Source organism: Priapulus caudatus, unplaced genomic scaffold (genome assembly GCF_000485595.1).
Source record: "Priapulus caudatus unplaced genomic scaffold, Priapulus_caudatus-5.0.1 Scaffold605, whole genome shotgun sequence".
Classification (NCBI taxonomy): domain Eukaryota; kingdom Metazoa; phylum Priapulida; class Priapulimorpha; order Priapulimorphida; family Priapulidae; genus Priapulus; species Priapulus caudatus.
The window spans coordinates 136,655-150,768 of NW_014577666.1; the positions used below are offsets into that span (position 1 = coordinate 136,655).

Sequence of the window (14,114 nt, forward strand, 5' to 3'; positions counted from 1 at the left end):
TATGCGCATTTGTGCTCGTTTTAAATACTTTTGCACTGACCATCGACTCTCGCGTCTCGTGTTACAAGTTGAGAATTTGTCTTGTTGCTGCAGAATAAATTCAAGACCGTGTCGTTTTCATCAAATATTATTTATATGTGGTTAGCCATCATAATAGGCATAAATTTACTGTGATGTCATAATAAAGTGTATGAATTTGAATTTTTGTGATCGATTCTCATCCAATCAGCAGCCTTGAGACATCAAATTATGAAGTTCCTGTTATTCGGTAAAGTTTTCTAATACTGCGATGTGTTTCTGTCAACGCTCCTCTGGTAACATTAACATTAGTCGTAAGTGTTATCTTAACATTAACATTAGCATTAACTTTACGATGTGTTCTGACAACGGCCCCCTGAGCGCTAAAATTCACACAACCCTTACTTGGTTTCACGCCATCACAAGCAAAATTACACAAACAACCGCCCTCCACCTGCATATGTGGAATGGTCGAATTATCGCCTTGCAATTGGATAGAACACAATTTACTCAGAGGAAATCTAGTAAAATAAGTACTGCAGAAAACTCAAAACTCCCACTTCACGGCAATGTAATGAAGCAGATCCTTATATGAGTGATGGCGGCACTTTGCCTTCTCGTCCAAGTGTTCCAGGCTTCTGAGCTCCATCACAGGCCCGTCACTCAGCTCTAAGGCCAAGTCAGCATGGATTTACGCAGGAATGACGTCACACACGTACGATATTCATTGACGCAAACTATTGAGTAATGCGGTTAAGGAATTTTAGATAATAAACAGTCTGCTTCCATTTACATTGCTGTGGAGTTGTAGTTTTCTGCAGAGAATTACTGCAAATTAGGTTATACAAAATGACAAGGGTTATAATTTAACAAGTGAACAGTTGGTTACGCATAGATACGTACCAACATGAGAGGTACGTGGTTGTTTGTGTATTATTGCATTGATGCGTGTGAAACGAAGCGAGCATTGTGAATTTGTGTAAATTTAGTGCTCACGCTTTTCTACATGCTCATATCTTTCTGTGACAGTGTGAGTTTGTGCACAGTGGCGTTCATGCAGGTGAGACTGTATTCTTGTAGAGCAGCATTTCAATGGTATTTACGAGGAATTATCAGTAATAAATTAGGCAAAGAGAATAGATATACATTATAACATTGATAGTAAAAACAATTCGTATCATTTTATTACTGAAACGTCTCAAGAGCCTGTGTATTTTGTGCCGCTGTCAACTGCCATTTTGCAGCTCAGAAATATAATATCAGAAATACTCATAATTTATTGCTAATATTGTTAGGTAATGCGGCCCTAGTATAGTTAACATGTCCCACAATACTTTATGTCTACAATACACAATGGGTCACAGTGCATCGAAATAAAGCTTGTCCGGTTGTCCGAGACAACCAGAAGTTTGCCCGGACAACCTAACCAGTCTGAGACATTGTCCGGTGCGACACACCAAGAAACACTATCCCTAACCCTAACACCGACTCTAAACCGACTCGTGGCTATCTCCCCCTATATTATACGCGTGGTACCCAATTACATCTATGATGTATAACTTTTTTGCTTCAATATTTATGCAATCTGAACTGACAATCAATCACCACCAACTGGTGTAGGCTAGCTGGCACATATAAATGTTCAGTTTCATACTTCAAACCGATGTGTTTTCTAGCCATCACAGAAATTTTAATCGTGGAATAAATCGTGATATAATATATAAAATATGGACCAGTCTGTATTTCCAACACTTGGTATATGTCAGGTTTTCTGATTTATGAGAGGTGAAACTCGATTTGGAACCAGCAAACAGCAAGTTCTAAATTTTCTGGGGGAAGGACCCCATACCCACTCCCCTATGCCTTGTTTTTCACTCCTCCCTCCTTGGAATCCTAAACCCGCCACTGAAACAATTACCATATCTTGGGGAGCAGAGAACAATGAACAATAAATGTCGCCTTTTCGCATGGATTGCCAGAGCTGAAGGTAGAGGGAGCCGGTTAGGTGTGGGATGAGAGAGGCGGACAGGCAGCCAGTAAAAATATTAAGTCATCCATATTATTGCGCAGTTCGCTTGTTTTTGGTCTCCGCTTGTTAAAAAATCCGGCTACGCCACTGTTTTGGGTGTTTTCCTGATCATATTATTATGTGATTGGGAAAATAGGAGATTTGGGGATATTTTTTGGGCGACAACCAGAAATGTCTGCGGGACAACCCGATTTGATGCCGCGATGTTGTCCGCATGGACACCCCATTTTTTTTCTTATTTCGAGCACTGGGTCATGTCTTCTACTCTAGATAAAGCTCGCTAAGGCCGTGTTTACGCGACGACTGGAGCGCGAGGCCATAACTTTACCATAATTCGTGTCCGTAGGGGCTCACAGGGTGTATGTCCCCCCAGCGGCCAGGGGTACTTGCCGGAACGTAACCCTGTCTATTTAGAATCGGTTAAGCCCTAGCGGTTTTAGGATTAGCGGTTAGGGTTAGCTAGCGGTTAGGAGTAGGCGTAGGCAGAGTCCCTAGACTCGGTTAGTGGAGTTAGGCGAGTACCGGTCTCGGCATATTAGATAGCTACCAGGGGTAAACGTTCCGGCTAACCGGACCGTACCCAGAGTACGTTCCGAAATATAAATAACGACTGATTGAGCGCAGTAGGCCCTACATTATAATATTAATATTAATAATAATATTAATATTGCGTTAGGCGGACAGCCCACGGCGCAGGTCAACTCGAGGAGAAAATAAAATTAATTCACCTGTTCTGTACATCAGCATTCACTGAGTGCCGATGTCTGACCAGCGTTTGTTACAGTCACAAGTATTGAGGAAACTGTGAGACATTACTGTTATTGTCGGTAGCACTCTGTTAAATTAGGTTTTTGGAAAAACAAATAACCTTCGAAACAAGATTGGTTTCTGAACGGGTCTTGTCGAATCCTATGACGTCAAGTTCAGATACAGCCCCGCCCACTCTTCCGCAGTCCGCTAGGACTGTACTCACTCCCACTTTTACCCCATTTCGGGAATACATCGACGGGTGGCGAGCAAGTTTACCCAGTCTACGCAGTCCGCATCGAGAGAATCAATTATTATTAATATATAACACAATCATTGCTAAACCCAGTTCTATTAATTACAATAAAAAATGTTCTAGTTTAAAAAAGATTTTTTTATTTACTGTGTGTATCATTATGGTGTTTGTATTTCGTTGGTTACTTTGTTATAGTACGATTTGTTTGTATTTATCTCCACAAGGTGGCACTACTGCCATTATTTTACCGCGTTAACAATGGTGAGTTTGCAAAACTTTCATTCTTAATCATTTTCATTTCAGTTTCAGGAGTAATGTATGGGTATTAGATATTATTCAGATTACAAATCATAGCATGCACTTGCTCCTATGTGATATATTGCATTTGTGTTTCACACAAAAACCAATACTTGTTTGAATAATCTGTAAGATGGATTTTGTTTACTAAATCAGTAAATGTTGCCGTGTTGATGTACGTCTAAGGGTCCTGATGACTTGCGTGACTGTGAGCGTACAGGCTACGCTTCTACATGACTATATCATCGGCCAATTCTACTCTGGGCCCTGCAAATAAATCATCAGTCTGCGTTTATTCCGATTCTATGCCCTTAGCGGATGATATCATGCACACAATGATAATCTACCGTAATTACTAAAAAATCCAACATAATTGTCACCTGCGTTGCATTTCATACGTATCGGTACAAAGTTTCAGTGCTAGAGTAAAATAGTAGGCCGTGGCTACGCGACCGGTTCCCGGACGACGGAGCCGCTAGGCTACGGGTCGGACATCCAATCTTGCACACAGTGATGCTTGCGACCGTACACGCATGATTGCGGCAACGGGGACGCTCTTCTGATTGCCGAGCAATCCCTGTGTGTGTGTATGCGGAGAGGCATGAGAGAACGAGAGAGAGGAGATGAGAGGGAGCTAGAGGGTGTTGTGTGCTGTGTGTGTGTGTGGTGTGTGTGTGCTGTGTGTTGTGCTGTGGTTGTGTGGTGGTGGGTGTGTGTGTGTGTGTCGGTGTGTGTGTGAGGTGTCCGTTGGTGTGGTGTGTGGTGTGTGTGGACTGTGTGCCTGTGTGTGTGTGATGTAGTGTGTGTGTTGTGTGTGTGCTGTGTGTGCTGCTGTGTGTGTGGTGCTGGTGGTGTGTGTGTGATGGTGTGTTGTGTGTGTCGTGTGTGGTTCGGTGCGCACGGTTGTGTAGGTGGTGTGTGTGTGTGTGTGTTGTGTGATGTGTGTGGTGAGGATGTGTGTGTTGTCTGCCTCGGTGTGTGTGTAGTGTGCTGTGTGTGTTGTGTGTGTGTGTGCCTCGTGTGTTGTGTGATGTGTGTGTGGTGCGTGTGTGTGTGTGTTGTGTGTGTGGCTGTGTAGTGCTGTCATGTGGTGTGTGTCTGTGCTGTGCTGTGGGTGTGTGTGTGTGGTGACGGTGTGTGTTTGTGTGTGGGTGTGTGTGTGGGTGTGTGTGTGTGTGTGTGCTGTGTGTGTGTGTGTGCTTGTAGTCTGGCTCGTGTGTTGTGTGATGTTGTGTCTGTGTGTGTGTTGTGTGTGTGTGTGTGTGTGTGTGTGTGTTGTGTGTGTGGTGATGTGTGTGTGTGTGGTGGTGTGTGTGTGTGGTGTGTGGTGTGCTGGTGTTGACCGGACTGTTGTGTGTGTTGTGCTGTGTGTTGTGTGTGTGTGTGTGTGTGGTGTGGTGTGTGATTAGTGTGTCTGACTTGAGACGGACCAGTGTGTAGTGCGTGTGTGTTGTGGTTAGAGTGCCGTGACTGTGATGTGTGTGTGTGTGTCGTAGGTGTGAGCTGCACGTGCTGCTGTGTCGTGAGGGCACGCTGTGTGTGTTATGTTATGATTTTCATACTTGTCGGTAGTTCACTACCACTGTGGATAATAATGACAATAGTTATAAGTGTCCTTGCAGGATAAACCATATAAACAAACAGGTGCATAATGATGATGTGAGCTGCAATGCAATCTGGTGTCCTCCGGTGTGTGTGTGTGCTGTGTGTGTCACGCGGCCGCATACGTAGCGCGGCGGTGTGTGTGCGAAATGTGTGTGAGTGTGCTGTGTGTGCTATGTGTAAGGAGAGAGAGTAGCTAGGTGTGTGTGTGGTGAGAGAGAGAGAGCTAGAGTGTGTGTTGAGAGAAGAGAGAGAGAGGAGAGCTAGAGGTGTGTGTTGTAGTGAGAGAGAGGAGCTGATGGTGGCAGTGTTGAAAGAGAGAAGAGAGAGCGAGATAGGAAGCGAGATGAAAGATGACGGAGCAGTGCAATATATATATATATTTTTTATACGGCAATACAGTCACGTCAGAGTTCCTGTTGCGCATCATCGCGCCTGTACGCAGTTGCAGACACGGGATGACGTGGGATGTCTGATGCGTAGCTCGGAGGGTAGCTCCGGGTTCCGGACGCGAGCCATCTGCGAAAATCAGCTCATTTAGTAGCGCGTCAAAAATGATGTTACTTTGGTACTTCACGTAACTACTTCACACCTCATGAGCAAGGTTGAATAGAATTCGACCATTCCGCTTTCATGCAGACAACACCACGGGCTTCTCCCTACGTTCGCGCAACTAGGCGTGCGCGCGCGCCGCCCTGGTTTGGGGACCACCTCTTTTAACTCGTTGCGCCCCGTTAATTACCTCCGCCCGATTAAATTCCACCCACAATAAAAGATTTGGCAGCGCACGCATCTCAAGACTCTCGAAAGTAACCCACGTGTGTAATTTGCACACCACGTTTTTATCCACGCATGCATCTAGCAGATCAAGTACACAAGTGACAAAAAGTCAACCTGGGCCCGCACACCCCAACACTAACTGTACACCGACTCGGCTATTCCCTATATATACTAAGAACCCCACAATACGTCTACTCGTTGTTCGGTGGCCGATTTTACGCATTAATTAGTGGGTACGGTAACAAAAACACGCCTCCCCTCCTAGTATTCCCCCACCCGCCCTCCCCTCCCCTTCCCTCTCTCCCCCTGTTTGAATTTTCATCCTGGGCGGCAACCCTGAACACCATTACATCACACTCTTAAAATTATATCTGGTGGCATGAAGGCCGGAATAGCTCTGCCAGTTTCGACATAGGTGTAAGTTATTGCATAGAAGTAATACCAAGTTACATGCATTTTATGCCCATAGCGGCTGGCATCTCCGCCAATGCAGGCAAGTACACATCACTCAGAGAGAGAAAGAGTGGGTTAAGGCAAGGCATCCGACAACTAACTTTTTTTTTCAGTCGCCGATCGGGCCAGCCAAAATATGGATTCTTCAATTTTTGGTGGCCCCAAAATGAAATCTGCGTAGGCCCGAAAAAAAACAAAGAAAAACATCATAAATCTTGTAATTTCAATCTCGTATTGTATATGCATTCACCAGAAAATTGGCGAGGCCGTCTGATGCATCTTGCACAAGATGTCTTTAAACAAACCCGCACACATGGCACACACATGACATTGATATTGAGGCATACATCTTGAATGATCCACCTTCCTGTCCACTCGGATTCAAATTTTTCCCCCAGCGGACATCTTGCATACCATTCTTCTACTCTTCACGTTCCATCCTATGGATCTAAACACGCGCGCCCGTGCACATGCTATTCGATCAGTTCAGTCGTTCAAGAAGATCAAAGTCAATCGAGTTAGCTTAACTCGAGTTAAGGTTCGTCGTGTAGACGAGGCTATAGAAAACCCGAAGGCAAATTATATACTCCTGGCTCTGGTGGGGGGGGGGTGTTCGTGTAAATGACTCTTTTAGAGCAAAACCTTATATTTTCTCATTCCTTATGGTAAGACTCAAAAAAAGTTTGGGTAACACCTCCTAGGTCAAGTACGTGTTGTATGTACAGTCCATTATATGATTTTCCGTTAGGCGCCAAAGTGAAAAAATGACAATATTGAAGTTTCAGAGCACAAGTCTTTATTAAGCATCCATAAACTTTCAAATTGCACTGAATTACATTGAATAAGTATTACTAACAACTTTCTAGCATGATTTGTTATCATAAACATTGTTTCATGGTACGAAATGGCTACATTTTGCTCAATTTTAGCCAAAAAATGGCCAAAAATCGTCGTCACTTTGATAGTATCATTGCTTCTCACTCGCCCAATATTGTAGCTAGAGCTACCAAAATTGGCCAAAAGTTTCCTCATTAAGTGCTCTAATTGACCCAAGCTTCACAATGATGCCCCGGGTTCTATATGATGCTTAGGGGGCTGTTGTAACGCAGGGTCAACCCTACCCCCAAATATAGCAGCCTTTTGCGAATTTCGTCAAATGATGATAACTCCTTATGTAAGTGACCTAGGAAGTTGATTTTTGTGGCTACATATAGGTTTTTAACACCGAGGAATTGATTGACACCATTATTATACATTTTGGAGGTCACATAATTAGAGGAAGTATAAGATGTCTGCTAAAAACGATAATTAAGACATGAATTGTCCGATAGAAAGATGATTGAAGTATATACATGCATGCATCATAGAACTGTACAGGTGGACGCTTTCGTGAAAAATAATGCCTCAGTATAAACTAGGCTAATTTATTCCTTGTTATGTATAGTGAGCCTAGAGTATATAATAGCGAGTTTCCAACTAAATTTTACTGTAGTAAACACGAATGTAGATCATAACGAGCTTTCAGCCAAATGTCGGCTAAGAATACACATATATGACATCGTAGGTGAGCCAGCGTGGATGTGCCATCAATTCTGTCAGTGTTTCCGACATTTGGCCTTGGTCACACGTACGTCACCGATATGGGCGCTTCATCAGGTAGGCTTCACAAGCCGCGCCTGTTGTACGTACGTTCGCTGATTAGAACATACAACAGCATTAAACGGCTACACATCGACGTATATAGCATAGCATAGAATATAGCACCATGATGGCATGGCGACATTTATTGCTGTATACCGCCTGTCTCGTACTGTGCGAGGGACGTTTTCAATGCACACGAGAGTATAGGAAGCTATAACCGACCGCTCGAGAGCGCCTGTGCTCGTCGCGTTGCGCTACAAGTGGCCGGGCCACAGGCACGTGAACCGTTTCAATGATAACATGATTGTAAATGAACACAAATTATATGTATTACAAATCGTATTAGACGATTTACAAAGAGTATTCTCTAACTTTCTGGGAGTTTGTACACAGTGGCGTGCGTGCGGTGAAATTGTGTGTTGCAGAGGAGCATCTGAACTGCATTTACGAGGAATTATTATTAATACTGGCGAACGAGAATGGATAAATATTAGGATATTGGTGGTAAATGCATTTCGTGATGATTTAACATCATTTTATTATTGAAAAGGTCCAAGTGCCTATGGACGGCGCAAGGCGTGACGGGGCAGCGCTGTTGAATGGAACGTGAGAGGGACCGCCTAAAGCGGCCCATACACGATCAGTATAATTGACAATAATATTGGTACAATATTATTGAAAAGAAATTCTGTTGGCCACCAACGGCACAATAATACTGTGAAATATTACCGTCATTTGTGCTCTGATGCATATACAGGATTGGTTCATATAGTTCATCTGTCCCTGCACCAGACTTTTTACAACTGTTTAGTTTTTTTCAACTCATTTCTGAAGTTCGTACGAAGGGCGTTAAACTTCTTCTTGACATCTTCTTTCGTTGCATTGTCATATCGCTCCCGTAACTTTGCAAGAACTTTCTCATGCTTGATCTTCTTCTTTTTCTTTTCTTTTTATCTCGGTTGCTGTAATCAGCGCTTTTCACGTTCCAAAGCTGGCAGTTTCCGGTATAGTTCTATACATTCTAGAATTAACCTTCTTTCCTCTTCCTTCCCTTGGGAGGACATCTTTACTCTTTGCGGCCTGACTTCAGAATAAGATATTACACAATATTCTGATTATGTACTAGCAACGACACAATAAAATTTCGCAATATTCAATAAACATCTACCTAGTTTTTATTCCGTTAGTACCTATATTGCGCAAGTTAAAATTTTGCTTCAATATTACTTACTTACAATCAATAATATTGCCAATTTTCATTATTGACAATATTATTGTGAATTATATTGATCGTGTATGGGCCGCTTAAGCTGCATGCGTTGAATATGAAATATTCTTCATCATGCCAAAATCGCGCACTTGTCACAGGTTGTCGCCGTTAGCAGTGTGCGCGCCGCTCATATATTTTGTTTAGCACAGATGTAGAGATGTAGTATGAGTCAACGCTCTATCTTTCTGTGAGTTTGGGCAGTTTCGTGTATGAGGTGAGATTGTGTGTTGCAGAGGAGCAGTTGAACGGCATTTAGGGTGATTATTACTAGTAATTAGCAAGAGAGAGAGAGAGTAGTAGATAAACATCAAGGTTTCAGTAGTAAATACAATTCGTGTTTATTAACGTCATTTTATCGTTGACACGTTTCAAGTTTCTCTGATGCCATTGTTTATTACATTTTAGTTTTAGTTTTGCCACGGCCTGGTCACAATCCATATGCAACGGACGTTTCCGTGTATGTTTATGGACGTTTCCGTTGGAACAGCTATTCTTAGATGATGTCCCTGACATTGGCAGAAATTTCGTTGATTTACATTCAAGTCATTGTATTGGAGCATTTATTATCACATAATCCCATAAAATAATCAACGTGCGTTTAAAAAGGTTTCATTTCATTCATAAGTGAACATAAACTGGAGTGGGGTTACTCGATGTATACCGAAAACACATTCTAAACACTGGTCCTGTTGTCACTCAACGTCCAGAGTTCACCCTACGAAACTTGAAAACTGCCGTATTTCTCGAATCATAATTTCAGTAAAGAATTTATTATGTAGTCCTGACAATACACTTCAGTGTTCTACTCTGATTTGAGTTCGTGTATTGACATAATATTATGCGTAACTCATGAGACACGAAAGCGGTACCACGTCTATGCTGTCGGAGTAGCTCCCGGGCTGACCCATTTAGCATAGATCTTCTCTCTGTCTAGACACCAGTACGTAACCAGCCCCCTCTTTTTACGAAGGCAAGAAGTGTGAAGTTGGGTTTAATAACATCTTATTATTTTAAAACAGCCCAGATGTATAGCATCGGTCCGCGACAGGGAAAAAACCGCCTGCACCAACGTCAGGGGGGCCACGTGGTTCTAGGCCACGTGGAGCACAAGTTTGGAAAAAACTGATACATCCTCGATCCGGGTTACCAAAAACGTCTCGGCATGGTTCCGTGAGAAGAAACCCGATAGAAAAGCAATGACTGCGCCCAATGACTGGGGCGCTGTTGTAATACGACGCGGTGAAACAGTGAAACGAGAACAGCGCATGTACATGTAATCAGGAGTATATAAAGACAAATATATTTGTCTTAATATACTCCTGATGTAATGTATTGTTATGTTGTGGCATCAAGGCACTGTTAATTTCAAAGCAGAGGTGCGCAACGGCGTTGAGCACAAAAACATAAACAGTTCTACAGTCAACAGCACGAATAAATAATAATTGATGTAAAATCAACGTCGATCGCAAATACAGTCTTACTGCTATGGAGGAACTCTGCAAGTATGCATCTTCATTCAGACTTTATCGTAAGGACAATAGTAGGCCTACATAAAGTACACGACGTAAGTCTTCGTGATCTTGGTTTTATTTGGTGACACACTTCAACAACGCAGGTGACGTACCACAATATTTGGACGAAGGTCAAGCCCGCTTTAATAATATATAACCATGAAGTCATATATAATCTACCGCTGGACGAGTGAGTGCGTACGTCTGTCTATACAGAAACTTTCTTCGTAGACGAGAGAATATTCAGCAAGTTCTCTCTTAGCAACTCTCTGACCAGAGACCTCTATTTCATCAACACGAACAAGCAGCATTACACCTTGTCCTTGTGTTACAAATATGCTGCAAATTCTGCAATTGTCAGTAAATAACAATCCAGATAAGTAACGCGTGCATTTTCGTGCAAGGTCTTTCGCAATCTGATTGCATGGTATCATTCATTATAACGCACTGTGCTCACACGTTCGAGAAACCCGGAAAATTTCCCTCATCATTTCCTGATTAATGGCAAAGACAATCAAGTCAATCAAATATTTCACATCATTATGACCAGAAATCTCTAAAATTATTATATATAAGCACTTTTAATGGCATACACAGAAAAACATAATAACAGGTACGCCCATGTATATTACGTGATGTTGATTCATAGTGACATTCGACTCGAAACTGTTTCATAACGAGTTTACTAGTTACGAAGTCATACGTAGTACACGTTTTTTTTCACGATTTACATCTTAATCACTACCCAAACTACTAATAATTTTGGTTGGCACAACAGATTTCTGTTGCATACACCGGATACTAGTAGTTGTTAACTGGTAGGCACGCTTAGCCACTAGAAATGAACAACAAAGGTATCGACAAATGACTACTCGTTGTTGACCCTCACCGTTATTGTTTAAATATAACCTGGTTATTCCACCAGTTGTTCTTATTTTCCACTATTATCCAGTTACTCTATTGACCCGAGGACCCACGACCTGATATCACATGTATGGGGTATGACCATCACAAATGTCTAAATATCATTCATCATACACGGATTACGCACAAAAACCAAACCCATACTTCAGTGATAAAGGCCAATAAAACGTGTCTAACACATGCATGTATTAATGAGAAACAAAAGGCCATGCTGATCTACACCAAAGCACCATATATTAATTTCTTAAAAACAATGATTCATCTGTGCATGCAAAAGCTTCAGCCTTTATATGACTAGTATAACTTCAAAAATATTAAATTCCATTTTACAGAATAGTTTGATCTCCAATGCACCACCACCGATGAACCTTAAAATACTAATCATGATTCAGCAATAAACATGTACGATATATAGGAATATATGAATATATTTTTGTTACAAAAAATAGATAATATATCTGCACATTGCGTCCATCTGCATTGCTCCTTCACTATCTATATACCTATCTATGTATGTATGTATTTCTTTCTATATATATTTATTTATTTATATAACCACTTACCACCAAAAAAGCAAATGTGCCACATATTTACAGCTGTCCACTTTATACACAGTATCAAGAAATGAAGCCATCCATTCCATAGTAAAATTATTTCAAGGCTCGATGCCTTCGAAACTAATTGGTCATTTCTGCTAAACGCAGTCCCTTCATATAGCATTAACACAACTATTTGACTGTAGCCTCACACGTTTGTCTAGAGAACAATATTAATATACATTATTATTCGCATCTATTTTGCTAATACAACAGCTATTCTGTTGTATTTCTAACCCTATCCACAGCAATAACTTTTGTAGGCACTTGTGTCGAGAGATCACTGGCTCCAATAGTGACAGACACTTCATTAAGCTTAGAACGCATTTCGGCACTGAGAGCTAAGGACCCACTAAGCTGGTCCCTTGATTTTTTAACAGGGGCACCAGAACTTGGGCTGCCTTCGTCCGATTGACCTTTCGATGATCCCGTTTCATTGTTAGTTGCTGTCGTATCTTGGGCCTGCAGAACATCATCAGACTTGGAGCGGCCACTTGGGAAAGCATCTGCTAAACAAGCCATTTCCGTGTTCTCTTCGTGGAATGACAGCAAAACTCTGGACCTCTCTGCACACAAAAACGAGAAGTAAGGATGAGCATATAGTAAATGAAACAATAGTGATACTATTACACAAGAAACTAGGGATTTGTAACTATTTCAGAATGAGTTTTTATTGTTTTAATTTATTCTTTTTAATCTAGTTTATCATAATTTTGCCGACTGATCAACAAGTTCTGTTGTGTAACCCGATGCAACATGCAACGTATACATAAATGCAACAAACTAGCGTTACTATTGAATAAACGTTGAACGTGGAATCATAAAAAATAACTGAAAATTTTGCTTTGATCCGTGACTGACAAAATCGACATTGAGTTATATTTTCACAACATATATTCAAAACATAAAGAATGTAGGTACTTCCATTCTAAGATTTCTAAGATTGCCCCTCTTAATAAAGAAAGTTAGTAGTAAATAATACTAATTACTAACTATTGATAGAATACAGGTACTTTACTATTAAGACTGGGGATTCATTAAAAGCCACTGCACAGGGAATTTAGCTGCATACTTTGGCTTGTACGCCGTGTAAATTACTGTTGCAAAAACAATAATATTTAGTAAAAATTCCTGTTCCACGCATACAGAAACATACAACTAACAAATACAAGTTTACAGTTATTAGTCAAGGGTGTTGCTTTCTATTTGCCTGCAAACTTGCGTATAATTAAAAACCAACTGCCCATGCACTTTATATACTCACTGCTTGAAGTAGAGTAGACATTCAACCCATATCCACCTCCACTGTCAGCTGAATCAGGATTAAAGTCTGCCCCCATCGGCACCTGAGAACGAGACTGCAGTGCAGAGATGTGATGGAAGCCAACACCACTAGGCGAATAGGAGCCAAAGAAAACAGCAAAGCAGAGCACCAGCACCTGGGGAAATAAGAGACACTGATCAGTCAGCAACACTTTGTAGTATGCACACTAATGTAACAAACATCATGTTTACAAGAAGAGCGCATGATTCACAAAGATTTCACTAATAATTAGAGCCCACAGTAACACCATGCTATGACGGTATGTTCACGCTCATGTAATATAATATGCAATCATGCAATCGACGATGTGCAGTCTTTCGTGCAACTATACTGTCGGGTATCTACGGAAGACGAACGTTAATAAGGGTCATTTATCACTATCACATAACGTTTGATAACAACTAAAGGTGCCACAACACGACGCACAATGCGGTAAACGGCTTCGTAAAAGATCTCTCTAAACCAAGATGATTGCACTGGCTTCACATCATGTATGCTTGCCTTCAACGAGATTTAACACCATTGGCCAGCTGTCACGAGCTACACATTATGATCATGACACCATTATTACACATTATCACACCAGGCAGGTGAACTATCTCACCATATATGTATGCTAAGTGATTGTGATTGTGATGTATTCCGGCGGAGCGCGTGTGAAACCTA

At 41.6% G+C, this 14,114-nt stretch overlaps 2 protein-coding genes across 2 annotated transcripts in view; both read right to left on the reverse strand.

The window, feature by feature from the left end:
* Positions 1 to 2,820, reverse strand: part of LOC106812069 (V-type proton ATPase subunit E-like) — a 32,162-nt gene extending 29,342 nt beyond the window's left edge. Inside the window, exon 1 of the mRNA XM_014815839.1 lies at positions 2,776 to 2,820. The gene's annotated coding sequence lies outside the window, so the exon portion shown is untranslated. The remainder of the gene's footprint in view (positions 1 to 2,775) is intronic.
* A 6,592-nt stretch (positions 2,821 to 9,412) lies between these two features.
* Positions 9,413 to 14,114, reverse strand: part of LOC106812072 (cyclic AMP-responsive element-binding protein 3-like protein 2) — a 32,039-nt gene continuing 27,337 nt past the window's right edge. The window contains exons 9-10 of the mRNA XM_014815841.1: positions 13,389 to 13,563; positions 9,413 to 12,690 (exon numbers count right to left, since the gene is read on the reverse strand). Coding sequence (XP_014671327.1) covers positions 12,341 to 12,690; positions 13,389 to 13,563 — 525 coding nt within the window. The 3' untranslated portion in view covers positions 9,413 to 12,340. The remainder of the gene's footprint in view (positions 12,691 to 13,388; positions 13,564 to 14,114) is intronic.